General features: G+C 41.7%; 2 protein-coding genes across 2 annotated transcripts in view; both read right to left on the bottom strand.

Annotated features, from left to right (window-relative positions):
• Positions 1-18,281, bottom strand: part of LOC310737887 (NLR family CARD domain-containing protein 3-like) — a 135,579-nt gene that overhangs the window by 11,040 nt on the left and 106,258 nt on the right. The gene's annotated exons all lie outside the window — the stretch shown is intronic.
• ilvbl (ilvB (bacterial acetolactate synthase)-like) lies at positions 3,184-18,164 on the bottom strand. Its single transcript, XM_083562658.1, has 15 exons — positions 17,714-18,164; positions 14,639-14,840; positions 13,306-13,433; positions 11,432-11,570; positions 11,232-11,343; positions 11,041-11,140; positions 10,633-10,730; positions 10,278-10,414; positions 10,002-10,136; positions 7,827-7,941; positions 7,522-7,691; positions 4,809-4,879; positions 4,613-4,684; positions 4,312-4,417; positions 3,184-3,873 (listed from the first exon to the last, which is right to left on the bottom strand). Exons 1-15 carry the CDS (start codon positions 17,816-17,818, stop codon positions 3,695-3,697), a joined length of 1,869 nt encoding a protein of 622 aa, XP_083418784.1. The 5' UTR covers positions 17,819-18,164; the 3' UTR covers positions 3,184-3,694.

Raw genomic sequence — 18,281 nt, 5'->3', positions numbered from 1 at the left:
TCCTTATGCCATCTCGGGGAGTTTTTCCTTGCCACAGTCGCCAGTCGCCACTGGCTTGCTCATCAGGGACAAACTTACTCATAAAGAACATATTCATTTTTAATCACTGCATTATCTGTGTAAAGCTGCTTTGAGGCAATGTTCATTGTTAAAAGCGCTATACAAATAAACATGAATTGAATTAAATTATTGATTTTTTTTTTTTTTTTTTACATGTATTTATTGGCAGAACAATAAAAAAAAAATGGCAGAATAAATCTTTATATGGATAAATATCCCAGATCAGATGTTGCTAATCACACTGTAAGTAATGTAAATATTTCACATTTTATATATATATATATACACACACACACACACACACACACACACACACACACATATATACATACACCACATGTATACAGCAGAGTTTATGAACAGAATCCAAATCTTAAATCTCTGCTGATGTAGTGCACTGTACAGGTGATTACACCGCTGTATACACTGCTGATGTAGTGCACTGTACAGGTGAATACACCTCTGTATACACTGCTGATGTAGTGCACTGTACAGGTGAATACACCGCTGTATACACTGCTGATGTAGTGCACTGTACAGGTGAATACACCGCTGTATACACTGCTGATGTAGTGCACTGTACAGGTGAATACACCGCTGTATACACTGCTGATGTAGTGCACTGTACAGGTGAATACACCGCTGTATACACCGCTGATGTAGTGCACTGTACAGGTGATTACACCGCTGTATACACTGCTGATGTAGTGCACGGTACAGGTGAATACACCGCTGTATACACTGCTGATGTAGTGCACTGTACAGGTGATTACACCGCTGTACACAACGCTAATGTAGTGCACTGTACAGGTAAATACACCGCTGTATACACCGCTGATGTAGTGCACGGTACAGGTGAATACACCGCTGTACACACCGCTGATGTAGTGCACTGTACAGGTGATTACACCGCTGTATACACTGCTGATGTAGTGCACGGTACAGGTGAATACACCGCTGTATACACTGCTGATGTAGTGCACTGTACAGGTGATTACACCGCTGTACACACCGCTGATGTAGTGCACTGTACAGGTGATTACACCGCTGTATACACCGCTGATGTAGCGCACGGTACAGGTGAATACACCGCTGTACACACCGCTGATGTAGCGCACTGTACAGGTGAATACACCGCTGTACACACCGCTGATGTAGCGCACTGCACAGGTGATTACACCGCTGTACACACCGCTGATGTAGCGCACTGCACAGGTGATTACACCGCTGTACACACCGCTGATGTAGCGCACTGCACAGGTGATTACACCGCTGTACACACCGCTGATGTAGCGCACTGTACAGGTGAATACACCGCTGTACACACCGCTGATGTAGCGCACTGTACAGGTGATTACACCGCTGTACACACCGCTGATGTAGCGCACTGTACAGGTGAATACACCGCTGTACACACCGCTGATGTAGCGCACTGTACAGGTGATTACACCGCTGTACACACCGCTGATGTAGCGCACTGTACAGGTGATTACACCGCTGTACACACCGCTGATGTAGCGCACTGTACAGGTGATTACACCGCTGTACACACCGCTGATGTAGCGCACTGCACAGGTGATTACACCGCTGTACACACCGCTGATGTAGCGCACTGCACAGGTGATTACACCGCTGTACACACCGCTGATGTAGCGCACTGCACAGGTGATTACACCGCTGTACACACCGCTGATGTAGCGCACTGTACAGGTGAATACACCGCTGTACACACCGCTGATGTAGCGCACTGTACAGGTGATTACACCGCTGTACACACCGCTGATGTAGCGCACTGCACAGGTGATTACACCGCTGTACACACCGCTGATGTAGCGCACTGTACAGGTGAATACACCGCTGTACACACCGCTGATGTAGCGCACTGCACAGGTGATTACACCGCTGTACACACCGCTGATGTAGCGCACTGCACAGGTGATTACACCGCTGTACACACCGCTGATGTAGCACTTCAAAAAGGGAGAGAGAAGTCATTTGGGATTCGTCCGCTCACCCTTATTATTTATTTATTATAATTTAACTCACCTTCAGGTTTTAAAGTGGAGGCTCCTAAACATGCTGAAACACACACACAATTTATTCTAAATCCTTCCTGATTTGTGGTATTAATGTTAATATTTTCATAAAAAGATGAATAGCATCCCGGCGACTGAGTTCTCCTTCTGCTGCGGCTTCTTACAGATGTTCATGATCAGAGCGCCTCCTGCTGGAATCCTCTAGTCATCACCAGTAACTGGCAAATGTACACGGGCATATACAGGGGGGGATCTACCCGTGAGACTTTCTAAGTGTGCACCTGCAGAACAACATCTGTATCATTCAAACACCTGGGGAACACCTGCAAAAATTCACACCCCTGTAAATCAACGCTGATGCCCTCAAAACTATTTCCATTAGCTGATGCTCACTGCGCTGAAATGACGAGTAAACGGAAACTCGACTCTCCCTGTGTGATCACACAAACTAGACACATGGAAACTCCTTTATTTAATCTTTATTAAAAGCGACGCATCTCTGTGAATGCTGGCCAGAATGGTAAGGAAGACCTCCTGTTAATGGGAGTAAGTAATCTCCAAAACATCACACCCAAAGCAGAACCCAAAGCAGAAAGACAACATAGAAACTCATCGTAAATCATTAGCAGAATTAAGAGAATAAATATTAGAGACAGGTAAAGTTATATCATCTAAAAGCTCCTCTACAGATCTGCATCTGTAAAAAGCAACACCATGAACAGGCTCCTGTGAAGTTCTTGACCATATACGTCTTATACAAACAATAAAAGTCTGGATCAGGATCACAGCTTCATCCATGTTGATTCATTAGAGTCCATTACAGGCTGAAGAAGCTACAGAACCTTCTGAAATCTTCCCTCCTGGATGAATCGATGTTCAAGTCATTGATCGTTCCCTCAAAAACCCCAGAGCGTGTATTTTTTACCAGAATTAAATGATTTGCTTAAAACACAATATAGGCAAAAGTATTGGGACACCTGACTTTTTCAAGCCATACAGACACACACATTCTTTTGGAACTTCAGTGGCTTTGGGGGCATTACATTTTCATAAAACAGAAACCTGAAAATATACCAATTACACAATGTTTCACAGTTTCAGCGTTTATTTCTCCCTTTATAACTGCCTGTGTGACAAATGTGAACCTGTAACATGAACTTCCTGGATTTCAGTCATCAAACGTCCTGAATCGAGTGCTGACTGTAAGTTCAAACCTGATAAAGATGCAGAATTGAACACAAACTTGCTATAAGTGAAATAAATGCGATATCCTGCACCTGCCGAACAAAACTATAATTCACATTTTTATTCTTCATGTCAACGTCAGAAACTTTATCTGCATCATCTCATCTCTAAAAACAAGCAAAATAATACATCAAACTGAAAAAACTGAAAGGCAATCAATCAAATCCCTTTATCTTAAAATGTTTAGACGTCTTCATCTTCTGGTTTTTACTTTAAGCATTTTTTTATATATTTTTTTTCAAAGCAAATCATTTTCAAAAAATTTCTAAAAAATGCGTAAAAGTGTCAAATACGAAAACGAGATTGAAATGATCGAGGATTCTGGAATCTTCTCAGGATTCCGCTCCGGGTCTCTACACAGAGACAGACCCGTCCCTGAAGTTGGTTTTTCCGATGAGGACGTTCAGTAACACTGCCTTGCCCTCTTTACACTCCCTCTGTGCCTCTTTGACCATGTTCACCAGGCGCGACTCTTCCTCACGCCCAATCAGGTAACCTTTTCCTCCGTAACCCTCTGCAACTACATGATAATCTGGAGGGAAAAATCAAACAAAAGAACGTCATCGGCAGGAATCACAGGATGTATGTATTACATATGACCAAAAGTATTGGAACACCTGACTTCAAGCCATGTGTTTTTTCCTCTAACTTATACTATTAGGTTGGAGACACACTGTACAGGACGTCTTTGGATGTGGGGGCATGACATTTTTCCTTCACCTGAACCGGGAGACCCAAACCTGTTCCAGCAGAACAATGCCAGAGGCATGAAGATCTGCTTTCCGTGGGCTGGAGTGAAAGATCTCCTGCTATAAAGCTCAAACTCTACTGAACACCAATGGGATAAATGTGAATGCTGACTGCACCCCAGGACCCGACTTTACTGCCCATGTAGTATATATATATATATATATATTAATCACAGATGAGATTAAACCACATTGATGTCACACTGAATGTTAAATATTACCTGTAAATGCAAGACCACATGCCACGTTGCTGCCCAGCAGAGGCACCTGTTCCCTGGAGATCTGACTCCAACAAGCGTCATTTCCCACCAGTGCAATTACAGGGGTCTGTCAAAAGAAAAGTGTAATTCAAGAATATATAATGGTTTATTTTCAGTAGGGTTTCCTTCAATGATGTCCTGTGCATAATTATAAATTATATTTGTACATCATCTGTTAATGCTATGCGTATGTAAAGGATGTACAGATAGTTTTCATCGTTCAACCCTGACATCCGATTGGCTGTTGAATGTGATTTTATACCTTGTGTCTGGTAAAAGTATCAAACTCTGCCACGCTGTAACCCAGAGAACCATCACCATAAACAACCCATACCTATGAAGGAGACGTTTTCAGTTTCAGACAAAGACAGATACACTGTACAGACAGCCAGGAAAACATTATTAACAGTAATGGCACAGAAATAAACACCTCCTAAAACCTGTGAGTGATACCATACCTCTGAATCAGGGTGACAGAGCTTTGCTCCCAGGGCAAACCCTCCTCCAACACCAAGCGTCCCAAAAGCCCCTGTACAGAACAGAGGAGAGTGGAGTAAAGTAGAGTATAGTAGAGCAAAATAGAGTACAGTACATTACAGTACATACATGTTAGCATGAAGTGGATTAGAGTGAATGAAGTAGAGAAGGGTGGAGTGGAGTAGAGCAGAGCAGAGTAAAGCATAATAAACAAAGTAAAGCATGATAGAGCAGAAAAGAGTAGAACAGATACCTACTTACAAGAGAACAATATCTTTGTTGAAATTCATTCAGGTTTCAGGCTCAATCATAGCACAGAAACTGCTCTAGTTAAAATCACTAATGACCTGTTTTTAGCTTCAGACCAAGGCTTCATCTCTGTTAGTTTTACTAGATCTTGGTGCAACATTCGACACTATAGATCATGATCTCCTCCTCGATCGCTTACAGAATTACATTGGCATTCAGGAACAGGCAGGTTGAGCTGGTTTAAATCCTACCTGTCTGATCGTTTCCATTTCGTAGACTTAAATGGAGAGTTATCCAGGTTAATGCAAGTAAATTATGGTGTGCCACAAGGTTCAGTTCTGGGACCCCTGCTTTTCACAATAGACATGCTTTCCTTAGGAAATATTATTAGAAGGCATAAAATTAGCTTCCACTGTTATGCTGATGATACCCAGCTATATATCTCATCTAAACCAGGCGATACAGCTCAATTAACTCGCATAACTGAGTGTGTTAAAGAATTAAAAGACTGGATGACTCATAACTTTCTATTATTAAATTCTGATAAGACAGAGATTTTGCTCATCGGCCCAAAAACCAGTCCACAGAAGCTCCAGCATCTCAACCTGCATTTAGACGAATGTTCTGTAACCACTAGTTCAACAGTAAAAGACCTGAGAGTTATTTTAGACTTTTAAAAATCATATCAATCAAGTTACAAAAACAGCTTCTTCCACCTAAGAAATATTTCTAAGTTAAGAAATATGTTGTCTATATCTGATGCAGAGAAGCTCGTCCATGCGTTTATGACCTCCAGACTGGACTATTGTAATGCATTACTAGGTGGATTTCCTGCATCATTTATAAACAAGCTTCAGTTTGTCCAGAATGCAGCAGCCAGAGTCTCACAAGGTCGAGAAAATATCACCATATAACCTCAATCTTCTCATCCCTACACTGGCTTCCTGTTAAGTTTCAAATCCAGTACAGTAGCGAGTACTTTATTAATCCCAAAGGGAAAATCTGGTGTCACAACAGTCACAAAGACACAAGCAGCAGGGAGGACTAGACCTAATGAATGTACAGTGAAGTGGGAAGTAAAGTGGGAGTGTGTGTGAGAATGTTGTGTAGTAATTACATTCAAAATCTACACAGGTTCCTACACTTGAAAGTACATCATAAATTTCAGACACGTGGCCTGGAAAATACTTAAAAACAAATATAAATGCTTGAAAGTGCTTGAATTCTATTAGAAATAAATCTTGTTTAGTAGGATGGAGTTTTAATCTCGTCAGTAAATGTTCATTAGGAGTCTGGATACAATGAAATGTTAGCTGGATAGCTAAACTTATAGTGAATCAGAGAAAAGTATACCCGGTCTCCCCTTTACTACTAGAATATTTGTTTTTGGGATTTATATGCTAAAGCAGCGAAGCAGTGTTCTAGCGTTTTCTGTTGCGGTACTTCCCCGTGATTTTATTCTGGGAGGGGTTTCGACATTTGTGCTGTGACACTTGCTGTGTTCCAAAGGAAATTCTTATTAATAAGAATAAAAATCTACACTGTTTTAATTAAGCTTGTATATGCAGTCAATCAAAAGAGTCCAAAATATGAACGCTTTGAGTTCATTGAAATATTTCCAGTATGAACTCCATTGACTTCAGTGTATTTAATTTCATTCCCTTGAACACAACTTTAAGAAACGCTCGTAATAAATCAAACCTACTCATTCAACACATCAGGGTTACTATGAAATTTTAAATGTAAATGTTAAGAGCGACTTCCCGTGGGCTCACCACCTGCAGGAGGGACCGTAAGGGATGGTGCTGTGAGGATTGGGCAGCAGTCGAAGGCGGGGGGACTGCTGCCCCCGCGACCCGAATTACGGATAAGCGGGAGAAAATGAATGAATGAATGTTAAGAGCGAGTGAAACGTTAAAGATGGTGAGAGGTTCTGCATGACGCTATAGATGCCGGGGTGTGAATTTAAGTTGCTTGGTATAAAATAAATGGTGTTTAAAATGTCTTTGAATCTGGTGTTCATGAAACAGTTGGAACTCTGTCCACAGGTACATAGTCCCTACACTATGGATCATAAATATTTGGACTTTTGCAGTAGTTTTCTCTGGTCTTATGGGCCTTTTGGTGTTCCTGGTTCATTATTTCACTATCTCTCTGATGAGGTTGATCTGATTTGTCAAGCTAATGAAAGTCTGCACTAGGGAACAGAGTGCCATGCTGTGACTCAACCTGGTATTACTCCCACGGCCAGCTGTAGAGCTTATGAGGGCCTCCAAGCACTACATGGACATTGTTGCCCACTGGTAGACTTAGGATGACTTGAATAATTACAAGCAGGAACCCAGTGGCATTTATGTTATGCCAAACACTAAGATGATCAAGTAAGAGTTATTTAGCTACAAGAGTATATTCCAGTCTATGTTAGCCCCTGTCCATGGTTCTTACCTGGGTCCAGCCAGCAGAGTGGTCCTCGTGGTCTCATTATGTAAGCAGCACTGCCAACAAAGTCTCCTCCATCTGCAACGATGATACTGTCCTCCTCCATGAGCTCATCCACACAGTGCAGGACACTCAGAGGGTTCAGATGTCTCTCCAGCTTCTCATCTGCCTTGTCTCTACAAGAGTGAACCATTCCATTAGCCCAAAATCATACCCAGACTTTTGTAAAAAAAAAAAAAAAAAAAACACCTACGATTCCTACAGCATGGACAATAACACTAACACAAGTTCTTACAACACAAAAAGTTAACCTGTTTGCCTTCTCCTTTGCCTCGTCCCGCTCCTTTAGGCACTGAACCCATTCTTCAGGACATTTGTGTCTCACCAAACCTTTGGACAGCTGCAGCAAGAAGGAACCAACGTCACCTGAAGAAGAGGTAGCACAGTTTTATTTATGTAATTTGTAGGGAGTTATGTTGTGTCTTTTCCACACTTCTTTACCTGAAAGTTTGTCTTTAATCTTTTACACCTGTATCTTATAATGATTTATAACCCATGTCCTGTCATTCAGAAGATCCTGACACCTTTTAAAAATACTTTCCCCCACATTGACTGGGGTTGTTTTTAACCTGACAGTGTTGTCACAGTCTGCATTATTAAACATGCTATACAAATAAACACTGTGTCATTCAGGAACAGCTGCACATGCTTAAATACGCTCCATGCTTTTTGTTAAAAATACATTATACCAGGGTCAGGGTGAAGAGTGGATTGTGATTGGCTGGAAGGAGTTCAGGTGTGAATAGTGGATTGTGATTGGCTGGAAGGAGTTCAGGTGTGAATAGTGGATTGTGATTGGCTGGAAGGAGTTCAGGTATGAACAGTAGATTGTGATTGGCTGGAAGGAGTTCAGGTGTGAATAGTGGACTGTGATTGGCTGGAAGGAGTTCAGGTGTGAATAGTGGATTGTGATTGGCTGGAAGGAGTTCAGGTGTGAATAGTGGATTGTGATTGGCTGGAAGGAGTTCAGGTGTGAATAGTGGATTGTGATTGGCTGGAAGGAGTTCAGGTGTGAATAGTGGATTGTGATTGGCTGGAAGGAGTTCAGGTGTGAATAGTTGATTGTGATAGGCTTGATTGTGTTCAGGTGTGAATAGTTGATTGTGATAGGCTTGATTGTGTTCAGGCATGAGTTCAGAGCTTTGGTAGTTTGTGTTTGTCAGTTGAATCTAAATGAATGTGTTCCAGTTCCAGTTCCACCCACAGCTTTTGTACATATTTCCTTATGACCTCACTGAGCTCCATGGAGGAGTTTTGCGTGTGGAGGAACTTTTATGGTGAATACGGCGATTTGATAAACGGCTCGAGGCACAAGATGAATTAGGAGACAAACTGGCGAGTTCTCAAATGAGAAATAGAATAAAAAAACAGCACCAGGAGTAAAACTCCAACAGCTTCATTCACTATCAATACATATTTATTAACTTCTGGCACTACTTTATCTCCGGGTGTGATTCAGAACAGCAGAATTGTAGATGTAATGTGGAATAATATTGAAGGGTTCTTTTGATCCATGCAGTCAGTTTTTCTCTGCAAACATCAATACCATATTGAACTCTTCAATAATGGAAGTGACCATAGTCTGTGAGCTTCACCTCAGGATTCTTCACCTCTACATCTACACTAACATCCTGTAACACTGCACACCTAAACCTGGTTTATTACTTTATTACAGAACAGTAAAAAGTCAAAACAGCAGCATTTGATGTTTGAGAAAATACATTTGGGATTATACATTCACATCTACATCCACATTTACACTAAGAATAGGCCTGAATTTACAGTTACATCTACAGGATTTGGCACACATCCTTATCCAGAGCAAAGTAAAATGACCTTATTCATATACCTGAGCATGTGAGGGTTAAGGGCCTTGCTCAAGAACTCACGCACTTCCGATCAGAAGTCCAACACTTTAAACACTAATCTACCCACCTTCCAAATTACTACTGCAATTATCAGAAAACCTGTAAAGCCAGAAAAAGCCCAAGCAGAAGAACATTAATTCGAAGGCGTTTGAGTAAATGCAGCATCTGAAAAGGCATGTTTACCCTACATGAACCTGGTGTAACCTCATATGTGAATATTACACTTTTAAGTGTTCGGGTGCTGTTCAGGTTTTTAAAGTGATGTTCTGCCATAGTAGTTCCTCACCCTGAATAGTCACTGTGGGCTTCCGGAATAACAAGGTGGTCCTTAGTGTTTAAGGCATTGGACTTTGGATCCAAAGTATCAAATACCAGCCCCACCAAGCTGCCCTCCTGGGCCCCTGAGCAAGGCCCTTAACTCCATAACTGCTCAGTTGTATAAATGAGATAATGTGAATCACTCTGGATAAGGGCATCTGCCATATGGCATAAATGTAAATAAATGTGTTCAGCTTTAAATGATCAGGTGCTGTTCAGGAAGCGACAGTAGTTTCTCACCCTGAATAGCGACTGTGGGCTTCCAGAACAGGTCGGAGTTCTTCAGTAGCTGCGTCTTGTCTCGGTTGACCGCGATGATTTTACTGCGTCTGTTCAGCACCCTGCCGTAGCTCAGTCTGAAGTCACACACTGTGCCTGGTGGAAATGAATAATGAAAAAGCTTCTCAATCATCTAATCAAAGTTTCTTTTAACTTTTAACTCAGGTTTTACATATAAAACAGTTTTTACACATATTTTATGAGGCTTCGGTCAGCAAGATATTTGGTTCCTGTTACCTGCCAGCAGCACCAAATCAGCCTCTTTCAGGGCCTCTCTTCTGTTCTGTCTGATATGCAGAGGGCTGTTCTTACCCAGCATCCCTCTGGACATCCCACCCAGGAAGCAGGGAATACCTAAAGACTCCAGAGCTTTTCTGGAACAGGATAGGAACAGAAACGTACTCACAACTCTGGTGACAGGTCTTGGTGTTTGTAAACTTTGGACTACAGCATTTGGTGGACGCCCTTATCCAGAGCGACTTACATTTAGTTCATTCATATAACAGAGGCTATGGGGTTAAGGGCCTTGCTCAAGACCCCAAAGTACCACTAACCTTCCATCTCCACTGTATAAAATGAGAAATGTATGTACCTGACGTCTGGGGCAGGTGTCGGAGGGAGTGTTGCTTGGCTGCCCAGCACGATCACAGGCTTCTTAGCCCTGCTTACCAGCTCGATACACCTTTGCACCTGGAGGTGAGACAAATAGTGAGTCAAAGGTCAGGGAAATAAACATGCGTTATGGGATAGATTGGGGTAAAAGGTTCCTGATTTCAACACTACAGCGTCTTTATCTCCTGAAACATCGACCAAGTACAAGTTCTTAGCACTTTTAGAAAACCAAGAGCAAATCATTACCGACAGAAATATAAAAACAAATAGGGGGCACCTCAGCCGATGAGGGCAGAAGGGCAGGGGGCAGAAGGCCAGTGACTCTAGGCACAGGCACATGCGCCCCCCTTAAGAATTTTCAGGTCAGATTACAGATATTACAGCTCACCTCATCGTCGGTTGCTTTTGGGATGTGCACAGGCAGAGGGGAGAGGTCCCTTACTTCCCATGCTCCGGCAAAAAGCCTCGTTAGATGATTTTGAAGGTACCTACGAGATAGAGAAAAACGACGCTTTCAGGAGAAACCCAAACCGAAGACAAGCAGGCATTTGTGATCAGTTTTGCTGTCCGATGTGTTACCATGAAACAATTTTTCCGAGGATTCCTTTCGGAGTGTTTTTGGGAAAGAACTCTTTCTCTACAAGATGATAAGGATAAAGAGTGTCTATAGGGAACTCGATAAATACAGGACCTGAAACATACATAAAAAGAATAAAGATCTGCTCAGGGTTGAAGGTGAATCCTGTTCTGAGGGCCAGTGGGGTGCTGCTGAAGTGTACCTGGTGTACCAGACTGAGCGATGGCCAGGGCTTTCCTCAGAATGGGCACGATCTCCTTCACACTCCTCACAGAGGCACAGAACTTACAGAGCGGCTTGAACAGTGACATCTGATCAATGTCCTGCAAAGCTCCTCGACCCTACACACACAATTTACAATCCATTCAAATAAACATTTCATAACAGCTCTGCTTCACACACTTTGATTCTGACCTTCTGGATCTTTTATATTTTAGATTACTTTATTAATTTTTTTTTAAATAGAATGTATCATTTTCACACATTTAATCAGGAGTGCTAAAACTGGGAAGGTCAGAGTAAAAGTTCAGCCATGTTTCAGCACTCCTGGAGTACAGAGGGTTAAGAGCCTTACACAAGGGCCCCAAAAGTGCCAGCTTGGCGATATTGGGACCTAAACCCCGGACTTTCTGAACACTAACCCAAAGTCTTAACCACTGAGCTCCCACCTCCCCACCATGTATCAGTTTCAACATTTCCACTTCTTTTAATGTTTTAATCTCTTTCTTCAGATTAACGTGTCTTCCTTTTCCTCCATTATTTTTAAAAATTATTTATTGAGCACCGTCTCTGATTTTAAATCTAAAGACAGTTTTACATGCCCCCTACAGGTTACTGCTGCAAATATCTCTTGCTTTCAAAAGTATTGGAACGGAAAGTCAAATCAAATGCTTTTTGCTGTACATTTGCTGTACACGTTTAGATTTTATATCAAAACACCAATATAAGAAGAAAGACAAGAATTACAGCTTTTAAGCTCAACAACAAAGTGCATGGAATCTCTTGATGACAGACCAGACGTTTTTCTTGAGGTGTGCAAAAGTATCGGAACACCCAACATTATTTTTTTTATCTCTTGCTTGAATCAAGTACATTGAGGGATCCTCAGACATCACTAAACTAATGCACCCATGCATTTCCAGGCTTGTATGAACATCAGGAACATACTCAGTTGAATCAAGATCTACTGGTTGATGTCCAGTCAATTATTCGCCACCAAAGCTTACAACTGCATCCCCCAATAAGTGTACACTGTGTTTCTTGTTCACAAGATACAACAAACCTCAAATAAAAAGAATGCAGCAAAGATAGCGTCCAAAAAAAGCTTTCAATTACTTTCAAGCCGTGAATGTATATCTATGTTGTGGATCATGAGCCGATCCTTTCTTTCTCCTCACATTGGCCTTTCTCTCAATTTCATAAATGTTTCAGGATCATCTCGGTACTTCTCTGTGTATTCTAATTTGCTTATGCTGATGAGTGGTGTGTATCTTATGTAATGGCCTCTGATTTCTGCTCCCAAAATCCTATTTGAACGGTGGATTGTGACACCTTCACCCTTTGCCCTGTGGAGGTTGCTGCTGCTGCTGATTGTTTCGGGGACTTTGTTGTTTTTTCTTGGATATAATGTCCAGAACATTTAAAATAGTTGCCTTTGGTATTCCCAGTGCTCTCTGTGCAATCTCTCTCTTTTCTCATCTTTCTCCGATAGACAGCTCTCTGGTCTTCGTGTTTGTTTATCCTGACAAATGCGTTCTCCGCAATCAAAACCAAGAGCAGACGTTCAGAGCTATTCATTGTCTAAACAATCAGTCTAACATTCCGTCCGAAAAATGCTTTATAATAGTAAGAAATGATTCTGCTCACATGACACTCGGTTGGTCTGTCATCCTGAGTGCCATGGCTTTAGTGATTTGTTTTCTGTTTATTTACTGAGTGTTTGTTTAGTTTAAGTCCAGAATAAGTCTGATATGAATTAATCATGTACTGTTGTTTTTTCTGATTATTCTGCACAATCCAGTTGCATTATTGTATTTACTAAAGAGGTTCTTCACAGTTGACTGACTGAAAACAAACCTGTAGCAGAGTGGCAGCTGCTCCACCCATCAGCAGCAGAGGTGACTCAGCCATCTGAGCATTCTTCACCGCAGTAACTGTGTTGGTAAGGCCTGGTCCTGCGGTGACTGCAGCCACACCCACTGTACCTGCACAAGGGCAACATTTACCGAATATAAATAAATAAATAAATAAAATAAAAAAAGAGTTTTTTACATATCAGGTATCAAAGTGACATAATGAAACTTCACTGCATTCACATTCAACAAGCTGAATGTAGGCGGTATAAAAATCATCACGTGATGTGTCACACTGGGCCCAAACAATTCCAATGCTGTAACAGACAACAACCATAACGTGTTTGTTAATACGCAGTTAACCGAGAGGTATGCTCACAATGAACACGCACCGCTGACAAAACACAACAACGGAATGCAACTCATTGTGGGCGAGTACAAAGTTTACACTGCACAAACAATTCATCTTTGTTACTGTCAACATTTTTGCTAAGTCATGTGGTTGGTCTCAGTCTTTCCTTCCTTCCTTCCTTCCTTCCTTCCTTCCTTCCTTCCTTCCTTCCTTCCTTCCTTCCATCCATCCAATTAATTTCTGATCTGTCATATACACATCATATAATGGTGTGCTTAACGTGAAAAATGCTTAACATGGCTTAATGCAATAACGTTGTCTTGTGATATTAAGCGACATTGAGCATATTCCTGAACAGTTTTCTATTCGAGGAAAATGCTTACGCATAATAAAAATGCGTTACATTCGTATTCTGGACTCGTGTGCTTGTCTGTACATAGTGTGCTTTATTATTAACGTCTTCACTGAGTTTGGTTTTGTTTAAATGGTCACATTAAACCACATTAAACCTTTTCACGCTAAGTGTTTTAATATGTCCCTCTAAGGTCCATCCCAAACGCAAAATCCTATAACATTTCATCCCTTAAAAAAATCCCATAATGCACCACAAAAAATACAGAGAGCATTAAAGATCACTCTCTACGATCCCTTATTAGAAATGATGGCAGATTTTCTGAAGCGTCCTAACTGGAAATGTGAGTCGCTTATTCGTATTATTTTAGTTGTATGTATGTTATAGCTCTCAAAGTTTACTTACATTTTAATTTTTTATCAAAAATATATTCTATAATGGACCTGCTCAAGATTAGAACCTTAAAATGGGTAATGATCCAAAAACAGATCCACTATAAAGAGTCAACCAGATGATAAGGTTCCTTTTTGTGTCTGGTTCCTCTCAATGTTTCTTCCTCAAGCCTAATCGCTCTTAAAAATACAGACATCTTTTCTGCTTATCTTGAGACCTTCTGAAATTAAAGCACATTACCAGAGAGTCTGGCTACGGCATCAGCAGCAAACACAGCTGTGGCTTCATGACGCGTGTCCACGATACGGATCCCCAGTTTCTCACATGCCACCAGGATGGGGGAGATGTGTCCACCAACCAATGTGAAAACAAACTTGATGCCATGAGCCTGAAGCACCTCTGCCACACTCTCGCCTCCATGTCGAGGACTCGTCCTGTCAGTCTGACGGGGAAAAAAAGAGTTAATGAAGAACACAAAGATCCAAATCCACCAGTCAGATATTTTTTATGTTTTATAAATCTTATGAATTAGATTCATGTCCTGGTGATGGCTGGGTAGTGAGATATTAAACTCCCGATCAGAAGGTTGTGGGTTTAAATCCCAGAAAGAAGATTCTAAGAGGTATAAATAAGTTGAGGTAAATGGAAGTTGCTCTGGAAAAGAGCTAAATACTGTAAATAGCAGGAAGGCATGTAGAGTTTAAGAAAACATGAGATAGACTGATGTAGGTGAGATGGTGAGGAGGTTCCTGGGGTGCAGGCAGCATTTACATCCATTCATGTTCAATAGGGTTGGAGCTCTATAGAAGGAGATCTTCCACTCCATCCCATGGAAATCAGATCTTTATGGAGCTGGCTTTGTGCACAGGAGCATTGTCATACTGGAACAGGTTTAGGCCTCATAGTTCAAGTGAAGGCAACATTTGAAGGTAAATAGATGATGTGTTTTAATTGTATGGCTTTTTAAAAATAAATATCAATGATGCATTTGTAGTAAATGAACCTTTTTGAGAGAATCTCCATTCAGAGATAAGTATCAGAGTCTGATCCGAGTGATTTCAGGATAATTTCGTTTTTTTGTGTGTAAATAAAATGGCTCAGTAGGATTTCCACCCAATTCCACTTCGCTGCCATTAGCCAGAATATTCAATAATAAACAACCCTACTAATGTCCTTCTATCAGCACTTAGACAACGTACAGCTCTTTATGTGTTTATCTCCTCCCCTCACAGCGTCTGTGTGCTTTATTAGTCCATGTGAGGGATAAAAACTCTTCTAGAGTAAATAAACAGCCTTCCATTACCTCAGAAACATATCCAAAGACTTTGACCTTCTTCACTATTGCTGAGGGGAGAAGCTTAGCCATGCTTCTGGATCAACTTCATGTATCTTCTGTAATACTCTATCCACTACTATCCACTCTTATCTTGCCTACAGAGATCAGAAATCTGCTCGGTCACGTTATACATGTCTTTTAGTAATGATTTTATCACTGGATTTCACAAATGCCTTTGTGGTGTTGCTACACTTTAGCACAGAGAACTGATTATCTCTGAAATCAACGACTAGCCGGTTTTTCCCTCACGCTGAGGACCTCAGAGTTTTTATTGGTCGATGTTAATTATCTGGTTTGCTAATGCTAATCATTTTAACATATTTCAATTTTTTGTGTTTTGCTGTACTTATCTTATTTAGTTAGAGAAAACATCCAATATTACCCTTATAGCATGACAACAGATGGCAGCACAAGGCTGAACGCACAGTCACAGGGAGCACAGACCTTCATAAGTCAGTGTGTACATCAGTAGCCGTGCAACTGGTGCTGTTCTGACCACGTGTATTACCACGTCTGCTGTTCTGACCACGTGCGCACCCTATCACAAGCTCCTCACATGTGAAACAACACAATCTCAATTCCGCACCCACCCTAATCAGCAGATTTAGGATATTCAGTGCTCAGACTCCAATCTCTCTCTAAGACTCATCTTAATGAAGATGATCATAAACTACAAGATGAAACAGGGGACTGAATCATCAACCATCAATCATCTTGACCCCTTCCAGAGTGTCCACATGTCTAATGACTTCAGATGGTCCAGCACTAGAGGACTCTTTCCCATTGGCCCTGAATATGTCACTGATGTTCTTTAGCTGCACTATTGAGAATGTTCTCAGTGTGGTCGCAGCCTGGCACCCTGTCAGTTCTGCTGCAGAACAATGAGACTTACAGAGACTGGTGAGAACAGAAAACAAACAAACCACTTGCAGGATATCTTTGTGAAATGATGCCGGAGTAAAAGCACTCTATCTGCCAGATACTACCAGGACATCTCCATCTGCCAGATACTGCCAGAGCATCTCCATCTGCCAGATACTACCAGGACATCTCCATCTGCCAGATACTGCCAGAGCATCTCCATCTGCCAGATACTACCAGGACATCTCTATCTGCCAGATACTACCAGAGCATCTCTATCTGCCAGATACTACCAGAGCATCTCTATCTGCCAGATACTACCAGAGCATCTCTATCTGCCAGATACTACCAGAGCATCTCCATCTGCCAGATACTACCAGAGCAAACAAATCAACTCAAAAACTAACTTTCCTCCAGACCTTCAGAACACTCACTGATCCCATGAACAGTCTTCTGTTTTTGCACCTGGTGCACTACTATATCCCCTCATAAATATACATTTGGTATATACCAGTCTGAATTTGCATATTCAAAGTTTTGTCTGGTGTATATTTTGAGCACATTTGCATATTGCATTCACTCTGTGTGTGTGTTTACTGCAACAATAGAACTAGAGAAGCATGTCATCATATCTATATCTACTTCCTTAAACAGGTAGACCACAAAACTGATCAACAATAAAACCTGTTTAAATTAGAGGTGGTAGTTTAGGGGTTAATGCATGGACTTTGGAGCCGGTGGTCAAAAGCCACACCAAGCTGCCACTGGGCCCCTGAGCAAGGCCCTTAACCATAGCTGCTCAGATGTATGAATGAGATAAGTTGCTCTGGATAAGGGCATCTGCCAAATGTTGTAGGTTATGAACATTTGACCTTTCTGTGACCTTGCCCCCTAGTGGGATCAGTTCTGCTGGTTTTGGTGATCTTTCTGCTCACTCAGGAACTCGAGGTGGACCCCAGAGTATCATGTGCATAATAAAGTACTATGGAAATGATAATGTATGTAAAAGTGTTTCTTCTTCTTCTTGGAACAGAAGTAGGTATCATGAAATCATGCACCCACACTAAAGAGAGATCAGTAATAACCCGAGATGTTTATTAGAAGAAGACCTACAGTACCTTGTGGAACAGCTGGTAGATCAGTCCAAGTTTGCTAGCAGTAAAGCCAAGTGCCAGCAGCACAGCACTGAGAGCGCTGCAGCACAACACCGTCCACAGGTCCATGTGTAGGAGAAAGCTGGAGGATTCAGGGTCCAGGTGAGAACACCAGGCAATAAAGAGACTCCAGGGGAGGAGACAAAACTGCCTTCTGTCCTCTATCCCGGATATCAGTTCAGACTGTTCCGGCACTAAACATTACGCAACTTAATTCTCTCGTGCTGAACTTCTCACCTCCAGGAGCCGCTTATCTCAGACCTGTAACGTGTGAAGATCTCGATTTCGACGCGCGCGCTCCGCTATGTGCGCGTCCACGCCGCCGCATCCCGGAGCAACATTGTTTCAACTTTCAGCCTGGTGAAAGGTTAACGCGCGCTGCAGTGCGCATGCTCAGTCCCCGGGAGCGCGCAAAGTCTCGCGATCTCTCACACACACCAGTACGCAGAAGTAACACATTATATTGACTCGTGTTTCTGTAATTGAGTAGGTTTTTGTGTACTTTTACTTTTGAAAGTAGTTTTTAAAATCT

This window comes from Silurus aristotelis (assembly GCF_946808225.1).
Source record: "Silurus aristotelis genome assembly, chromosome: 15".
In the NCBI taxonomy this organism is placed as follows: Eukaryota; Metazoa; Chordata; class Actinopteri; order Siluriformes; family Siluridae; genus Silurus; species Silurus aristotelis.
Note: the sequence above shows the minus strand (reverse complement) of the source record. Positions and strands in the feature narration are given on the sequence as shown.